General features: G+C 47.0%; 1 protein-coding gene across 1 annotated transcript in view; it reads left to right on the top strand.

The window, feature by feature from the left end:
- The first annotated feature begins 4,188 nt into the window (after nt 1–4,188).
- SVOPL (SVOP-like) overlaps nt 4,189–8,888 on the top strand; it is a 45,215-nt gene continuing 40,515 nt past the window's right edge. Inside the window, exons 1-3 of the mRNA XM_006887213.1 lie at nt 4,189–4,270; nt 4,477–4,568; nt 6,544–6,642. Of these exons, the coding sequence (XP_006887275.1) occupies nt 4,189–4,270; nt 4,477–4,568; nt 6,544–6,642 (273 nt within the window). The remainder of the gene's footprint in view (nt 4,271–4,476; nt 4,569–6,543; nt 6,643–8,888) is intronic.

The following is an 8,888-nucleotide window of genomic DNA, read 5'->3' as shown; positions in this document are numbered from 1 at the left end:
TATACCTTCTTCTCCAAAGTGCATGGAACATTCTCTAGAATAGATCACATTCTAGGTCACAAGGCAAGCATCAGTAGATTCAAAAACATAGAAATAATACAAACCGTCTTATCAGACCATAATGCCACAAAAATTAGAAATTAATAATAGGATGATAAAGGAGAAAAAACCATACATTTGGAAGCTGAACAACACCTTGCTTGAACATGACTGACTCGTTGATATTAATACAGCCACTGCAGGCCCTTGCCCATCTTCACACTTTGGACCTATTTGAATCTAAAATGTGTCTTTTGAAATCATTAAAAAGTTACATCTTTCAAAAGCAAACCAAAAAGCAAAATCCCCAGAAACCCGTCATTCTCCCAGTTTCTGTTACCCGTCATTCTCCCAGTTTCTGTTACCATTTGAAGAGTTGGATACATTTATGTTTCATTAATATTGATAGGTAGAATGATGTCTTTTTTTTAAATGTAGGTTTTTTAAGTTCTATATTGGTTTGCTTACAAAGTTCGTATACACTGTGTTTCACACTATCCTTCATTTATACTGTGTTTTATACAATCATTCCCATTTTGTTTTTTCCAAATAAGCAAAAACTTTAATAGGTATTTTCAAAAAAAGAGAAGAAAGTACTTCTTGCTGGGTACACAAGACAGTGCAATCATTTTGGAAAACAGTTTATAACCTTTTTTGGTCAAGTTAGACATGCAATTAACATAAAACCCAAACATCTGTCTCCTGGGATGTTTACCCCAAATGAGTGAAACCTATTCTCATACACACAACATACAGATGATGAGAAATCAAGGAATCCAGCCTCTAAGTCTGCATAATACCCTAGAAAAGGTTAAAACCAGTGGCAGAAAACAGGAACTGGAAGAGGAGAGGAATACGTAAGTGTGAGTTTTCTGGGTTGATGGGTTCTCTATCTGACATGTGATGGATGTTGTATGACTGTATGCAAACATTTTTAAAACTCAGAGCTATACATTAAAAAGGGAGAATTTGACTGTATGTGAATTGAGCTTCAAATAATCTAAGGCCAGAGATAAAATTCTAAAGGTCACACTGCTTTAGAAATGGCTAATGAATTTATGAGAATTTTTTTTTTTGAATTTATGAGAATTTAAAGATTTAATTAAATGCTCCTCAGTGCAGAAAGCCAAGACTAAACTTACTAATTACTGTTGGCTGGCTACCTGTTATTTGCATGACACTGTGATAATTGTTTTAAATAGATTCTTTTTAATCCTCAACAGTCCTGCACATATAGTGTTATCTTCATTTGAAAGATCAGGTAAACGGAACATCAAAAATTGAAAGGTCAGCTTGTGTGCAATTTTCTTAAATCTCAGTTGTCTCCACAGCATTTTTAGTTATTCGAGTAAATCCGGTATTTTTTTTAATAAACAGGGGATAGTGCGAACTGTTTTATAATAATATTATTCACTATTGAACTATACCCACCATTAGCCGATCTGTCTGTCTTTCGTGTTAGATCGTTTCTGATGGTTCATTTTCATTCCCTTGTCATTTTTCTTACTGTATGTGTTGGAGGTATTTTCTTAGTGATTTCCATTGAGATTGCAATAAACGTCTTACTCTAGTTCACATTAATGCTACTTCAGTTTTAACAATGTACAGAAACCTTCATCCTCATAACTCAGCCCCTTCTTGGGGCTGTTACTGTCATGAATTGTAGCTTTATGCACTGTGTGGCTGTTTGTTGTTGTTGTTATGTGCCGGCGAGTCGCTTGTGACTCATAGCGACTCTATGTACAACAGCCCTAAACTCCGCTCTGTCCTGTGCCAATCACACTGTCTCTGACACTCCCATCCCAATTATCCCAGTCACTGAATCAATCCACCTCATAGAGGGCCTTCTTCTCCCATGCTGTCCCTCCACCCTCCCAAGCATGATGTCCTTCTCCAAGGATCGGTCTCTCCTCGCAACATGTCCAAAGTATGTTAGATGGAGCCTCAGAATCCTTGCCTCCAAGGAGCCACCCAGTTTAACCCTTTCTAGGACGAATCTGTTTATTTTCCTAGCAGTCCATGGTATTCTCAATACTCTTCTCCAGCACCACAGCTCAAAGGCATCAATTCTCCTTCTATCCTCCATGGTCATTGTCCAACTCTCTGATGCATAACAAGTGATTGTGAAGATCATGGCCTGTATCAAACACACCTTAGTCTCCAGAGATACACCATTGCTCTTCAGTACTTTGGAGAGGTCACAGATTAATAGTTACTGCTTTATACAACTGTCTTAAAGTTCATGAGAGAAAAACAAAGGTTGCCTTTGTATCTAATGATGCTGTATCAGAAATGCTACAAGTAGAGGACTCTAAAAGTTTAGGAAATTGGTAGTCTGAACTCAAGATTCAGCCCTAAAGAGAGGCCCCTCTCTGTGTTGCTTGAGGAGGAGGAAGGTCCTTCAGTCTCTGTGCTCCTGGTGTGTCCCTGGAGACCTCCACGTGTTCTGGTTTTTTTCCCAGTCAACCAGCTCCATTGCACAAGGACTGAGGTCCAAAAAGGTTGCACTCTCTGTTTCTTGGTAATACTGATACACTCCAGTCACCTCGCCTCACTTTCTTCTCCTTTCATCTTGAGAGAAATAAACTATATTAAAGGGCACATCCTAGGAGAACTCCCCTTACATACAATCAGGGCTGTGTTGGGATTAGGGAGTGTTACAATGCACTCTAATTCCTGCAGCTATTTGTTTAACAGATTATGGAGGATAATGGAATATAGCATCCACATTAAATCATTGTATACATGTATTCTGGGGAGATGCAATTCAACCCATGACAGAATTGTAAAGGAAAACACATGTATACGTTTTATAAATATTCTTGGCCTTGTGATTTCTGATGAACAAAGGGTTAAGGAGCAAAGTTAAGTGGCACCTTGGATTAAGCATGGGACTGCTAACTGAAAAGTCATCAGTTTGAATCCACGAGTTGCTCTGTGGGGAAAAAGATGAAGCTGTCTGCTGCTATAAAGATTTACAGCCTCAACAGCTTTACAGGGTGGTTCTACTCTGCCCTAGAATGTCCCTGCGTGGAGCATTCATGCTCCAGCACTGGGTTTAGCTTTGGTCTCTTGCACCTCAGTTTCTTTATCTTTAAAATGGGTGTAATAGTACTCTGCTTCCAGGGTTGTTGCGGGATTGAGGGAGTTAATTCATAGAAGCTTCGCCCAGTGCTTGCAGAAGGTGTCCTGGAAAACCCACGCTCTGTAGAAGGGAAGTAACATTTAATGAGCGTGCAGAAACAGTCAGGATGGGAAGACGTCGGCATTCTGTGCAACTTGAGCGGGAATCAGAGTCACAAAGTCAGAACTGGCTGAAAGACACCGAGGTGTGGCAGTCAGGAGGTCTAAGGTCGAGGACTTAGTGGGGAGAGGGAGTGTCACGTGTGGGGTGAGATGGTGGGCGAGCTCCTCTGTTCAGCCACTCTGCTGGTCCGGTCATTCTCAGCTGCTAATGGAAAGGTTGGTGGTTTGAACCCACCATCTGCTCTGCAGGAGAAAGCCGTAGCAGTCTTCTGTCATACAGCCCCCTGAGTCAGGATTGACCAGTTGAAGTGCTGGGTTAGCTCTTCCATTTATCACAGTATGGTCACAAGTCAATGCCAGGGCGAGCTACCTCTGCTCTCTCCATCACGTCTGTTTCTGGTGGCCTGTTAGGAAGATTTCTCGATAATGCTATGCAGCAATAATGCCCCTGTGCGTACGGGTTGAGCACTGGAGAGCCCCCCAGGGCTGTGAGATCCCACCCTGCCTGACCTCAGGGCAAAGGAAGGCTCCTGTCAGCTCCAGGTCAGGTCAGGAACCACTTCCAGCTACGGAGCCGCTGCTAGAACAAAACAAGCCAGCGTGGATCCCAGACCTGAGCACGGAGTCAGCTCCGTTCACACACTGCTCTCCTGACACACGCCAAATGCCTGTCTTTTCAGTTCCTTTTAACAAGATTTACTGTGGTTCTAGTGAAAGTTTACAGGAAGGATGGGTTTTCATTCACTCCTTTTCCTCTTTCCTTCTCCCCCAATTAATTCCCTTTGTAACATGTTCAGCGAGACTCTCCTACAGGCTGGGTGAAAGTGTGCTCTCTCCGGGAATGTGCACTCGGGGACCTTCGCTCCCTCCCTCTCTTGCCACCAGGAAGCTGGGTGGGAGAAGATGGAAGCCAAGCGGCCGGAGCCCGTTACCATCATCAGCCTGCGAAAGCTGAGCCTGGCGGCCCCCGAGCCCCAGCCCAAAGGTGGGAGCACGTGAACGTGCCAGTATCCCCTCCCTATTGTTATTTTTGAGAATAACGAACTGACCTCCCAACACCCTCCATTCCGCCTCATCCTACGAGCTTCTCTCCCACACACTCCCATCCTTTTCCTTAACCTTCACAGCCACCCCCTTTCCTCTTGGTCAGAGATCGAGACCTGCACCTCCTCTATTCCCTGTCCTTGTCAGAGACCAAGACCTTCACCGTGGAGGACGCCGTGGAGACCATCGGCTTTGGACGTTTCCACATCGCCCTGTTTCTCATCATGGGCAGCACCGGAGTGAGTGGTCTTCCAGTTCACGTCCCACCCAAAGTGAATCACACTGCTGGACACAGTGTTTGTTCCAGATTTCATTCCTGGGGGTCCGTCCAGGAGAGGGTGCCGTAGGAAAGACAGTGAAGTGGGTCACTCCAAATTAATCTTTGGTAGCAAATGCACACCTGTGACTCGAGGAATTCCATATTCATATAGGGAGTCGAAGTGAAGGTGGTGGGAGGAGGGGGGACGGTGGTGCCTGGAACATGCTCGTGTGCGCTGCAGACAGTGGCCGCCATCCTCCCGGACACAGGAATCGCCTGGTCGTCCATTGGTCCTCTCGGAGCCTCCTGTGAAGGTTTGCTGTTTACTGTCTGCTATTCTGAGTCAAAGTGGAGCCCTGGTGGTGCCATGGTTAAGCACTTGGGTGCTAGCCAGAAGGTCAGCAGTTTGAATCCAGAGCCTACTCTGGTAATTCGCTTCCATAAGGATTACGGTCCAAGAAACTGGACAGCTGGGCTTTGTCACATGCGATCACTGAGGTCCAGTTGACCAGATGGTGCCCAACAATGCTTTGTACAAAGAAGAGGGACAGTTCAATTGCAGGGCTGTCCCCAACAGTGGTGACACACAGGGACAAAACCGCTGCTGGTCCTCACTTACAGCTGGTGTGACAGTGCACAAGAATCCAGCACTGGGACATGCAATGACATAATGGAGCAGAAAAGCCCCCGACTCACTGCTAGCGAATCCAGAACCCTTACCCGCCAGCAGGTTTCCGGAGGCTGTAAATCCAGTGCGAGGAGATTGCCCGTCTTTCTCCCTTTTAGCAGCTGGTAGATTTGAACCACCTGCCTTTGGGTTGACAGCACAGCCCCTCACCACTAGGCCACAAAAGCTCCCAAGAATCGGCCACCTAGGACAAATAGTCAACAGACCCTTCTGGTTAACAGAGAAATGACATCGCGTGTGATTATGTGTCAGGCTGGTAACCAGAAGGTCACATTTGGAGGCCCCCAGCTGCTCCCAGGGGCAGGCTGGCCAGGCTCCTCCCCGGAAGACCTGCAGCCTCAGGAACTCGATGGCGGGTCACTGCGGGTCAGAACTGGGACTCAACAGTAATGAGGAAAACCCCTCTGTTCTAGAACGACTCTTTCTTTCAAATATATTTGAGCCTTGTCTTTTCATCTATGATAATGTTTCAGTGGGTGAAAAATAGAGTAGAATTTCTTTAACCTTCCCAAGTCAACCAAACCACTCCACACAAAAGTTCTCTCTGAAACTGCATCCAGACTTGAAAGAGGGTGCAGGTCCACGCCTTTCCACTAGATGGTAATCTGCACTGGCTGTCCTCAGACGCAGGCCATCCCGCGTGTCCACCTCCAGATGCACAGGCCGTGGAGGCTGTCTGTTGTCACTGGATGTTGAGAAATGGCCTCTGGTGTTTCCATTTTTCCTAACCCACCCCTGGGGTAGGGCCTTTTCTAGACCTTTCTCCTTCCCCCATGTCTCTCACACACAAGGGAAAAGAAGGGAGCATCTGGAGGTTTCCAGACCCCCAAGACTAGGATGTATGGAATAGCATCCTTGCCGCCCAACAGCAGCCTGCCCTCCATGGCCAGGACTTCTGAGGTCTTCCAGGACTTTCTTCTGCCAACCCAAAGTCAGGACATTTGAATCCACCCGCTCCTCCTCGGGAGAAAGATGGCCAGTCTCCTCTGGTGAGATTTACAGCCTCCAAAAGCCCTGGAGGGTCAGCTGTGAATCAGTTCTGATTCCAGGGCGATGAGTTGAGTTGTAATCGTCACAGAAGCTGGTTGCCCAGCCTTCCTGCAGCACCTCTGATGTCCTGGTCAACCTCTGGGTTAGTATTCAAGCGCCTATGCACCAGCGCCACCTTGAGGCCTGTGGACACATAGGTGTGCATACAGCTGGCCACGGAGGACAGGGAGGTGTGATGACAAGCCAGCCCCTAGACACTGCCCTGTGCCCCTCTCAGGTTGCTGAGGCCATGGAGATCATGCTGATAGCTGTGGTGTCGCCTGTCATCCGCTGTGAGTGGCAACTGGAGAACTGGCAGGTGGCCTTGGTGACCACGGTGAGTGAGATTCCTGGGCTGTGAGGGCCCAGCTGGTGGGGGAGGAGATGGTAGTACTCCCCTGCTCCTCCTTCCAGGGTCCCTCCTCTCCTGCTCCCCTTCCACCCCTCCTGCCTCCTCTCCTCCTCTCCGCCCAGTGAGAGCAAACAGGGATGTGGTCCCCTAACTCACAGGTTCTGTTGTTTCTGGGAGCTCTTAGAGACCTGGAGGTGATGAGACTGGAGGGCTGGACGCCAGCTGGGAAGTGGTGACAGAACGTGCCTCTGGGAATCTTCACCTAAAAGACTAAAGTCCCAGACTCAACCTATAGGTTTCAACTGGCTCCCATCCATGGTCAAGGACAATGGTTAAGGAAAATCAAAGATGAGTCAAGGGCAATGGTTAAGGAAAATCAAAGATGAGTCAGTGCATTTGCATTATGGTGTTGAAGTATACGGACTGTACTTCATGGGCTACCAGGGAGCTCTCATGGCCTAGTGGTAAGAAGCTGTTCTATAATCTCAAAGGCATGAAGTTCAAATCTACCAGTTGCTTTGAAGGAGAAAGATAGACAATCACCTCCTGGACAATTAACTGTCTCCTAAAACCTGCCAGAGGGCCAGCTATGGGTCGGTTCCGACTCGATAGTACACAACAATAGCAAAGGCTACCAGATGCACAAACTGGTCCTGTAAAAAATACAACCACACTGCTCCTTAGTAGTGCAGATGGGAGGCTTGGAGCCCAGTGTGTTTTTACCTGTTGAGGTGCTGACTGAAATGTTAGCAGTTCAAATCCATCAGGTGCTGCATGAGAGAAAGACAAGGCACTGCCTTGGTCGTGGTTTACAGCTTCGGAAGCCCGAGGGAGGGCCACACGGGAGGGAGGGCCCACATAAGGAAGGGCCACACATCCGAACTGACTTGAAGGCAGTGAGCTCCCTGTTGGTGAGACTTGCGAGGAAAGGAAGAGGAAACAAAGTGGATGGTGAGAAAGGAAGAGCTTTTTTGTTGGAAGAGCACAAGCAAGCATTTTTCCATGAATCTCCTGGAATCATCAGGAACTCGCCGGAACTGTGTGAAGGCAGAAACAGCTGTGGGTGAAGACATTGGGTTACAGCTCACTGCTGCTGCCCAGCGGGTCCCGGAAGGTGACAGGACATTGGAAAAACAGTAATTATAAACAGGTGGTGAACCCACTGTTGTTTAAGTTGTTTCAACCCCGGTGTTAACAGAGAACTGCTTCTTAGGGTCTTGGCTATGCACAAAAGCCAAAGGCAGACACAAATTACCAGGGCTTGATGGGGTACAACTGTGTGATTCAAACCACCAATTTTTAGGTCAATAGTCAAGTGCAAACCACTGTGCTAGCTGGGGCCCTGGCGTTCTAATTGGACCTTGAATTTTATCAGGATGGACACTCTATTGTAAAAACAAGAAAGCAGAATGGAGAACAATGTGCACGGACCGTGTTATACCAGTTGACCTTGACATCTCGTCCACTCCACAGTGGTCTTGAGCTCCCAGGTCCACTGACTCTTTCTTCATGGTGTTTGGTTATGGCTAGCATGGTGCCGTATCTTGGCCTTCTGCCCTACTATGCACTGGGCGCTATTTACAGGGGAGCTCTGGGGCCTAGCCTGTTGGGAGTTGTGTTGAGAACTCAAAGCTGGTGCTTCTCCATCAGTCTGAATGGACCAGTGACTCCTCAGGAGAAAGAGGACTGTCTTTTCCTGTGATTTACAACCTTGGAAACATCTCTGGAGGGTCAGCTGTGAGTCGAGTCCAACCTGACAGTAATGAGCTGTGAGATTTCTCGTCGATCTAGACAGGCGCATGGAAGTAGTGTCTACAAGACCTACGTGACCGTGAACATCTTCTCATCCACCCACCCAAACCTGTTCCTCTTACCTGTCAATCTTGCAGGTCGGTGGGTAGTCTTGATAATGATGCTAGAATGTGTAAATAATAGTATTTACCTTGCTGGGGGCCATCTAAGGTGGAACTCTTGTTTTATCCTTGACTGAGACGAAGGAGAGTGAAAGAAATCAAAGATGATTAGTCCAGAGTGAATAAAATTGAAGGCTATTAGTCTAAAGGACCAAAGGATTACGTGAATTTCAGTTGTCATGACTTGGAGACCAGGAGCACTGGATGGTGACCAGCTACCACGCTCTAAACGGGGCTACACTTGAAGGTTCCTGATAGAGCGGGATAAAAAAGTGGACCAAAATTCAAAACCATAGAAAATAGATCAGGTTTGCTGGT

Source organism: Elephantulus edwardii, unplaced genomic scaffold (genome assembly GCF_000299155.1).
Source record: "Elephantulus edwardii isolate Elephantulus edwardi_28Jun2011 unplaced genomic scaffold, EleEdw1.0 scaffold00055, whole genome shotgun sequence".
NCBI classification, from domain to species: domain Eukaryota; kingdom Metazoa; phylum Chordata; class Mammalia; order Macroscelidea; family Macroscelididae; genus Elephantulus; species Elephantulus edwardii.
The sequence above is the reverse complement of the archived record's forward strand: the minus strand, read 5'-3'. Positions and strand labels throughout refer to the sequence as shown.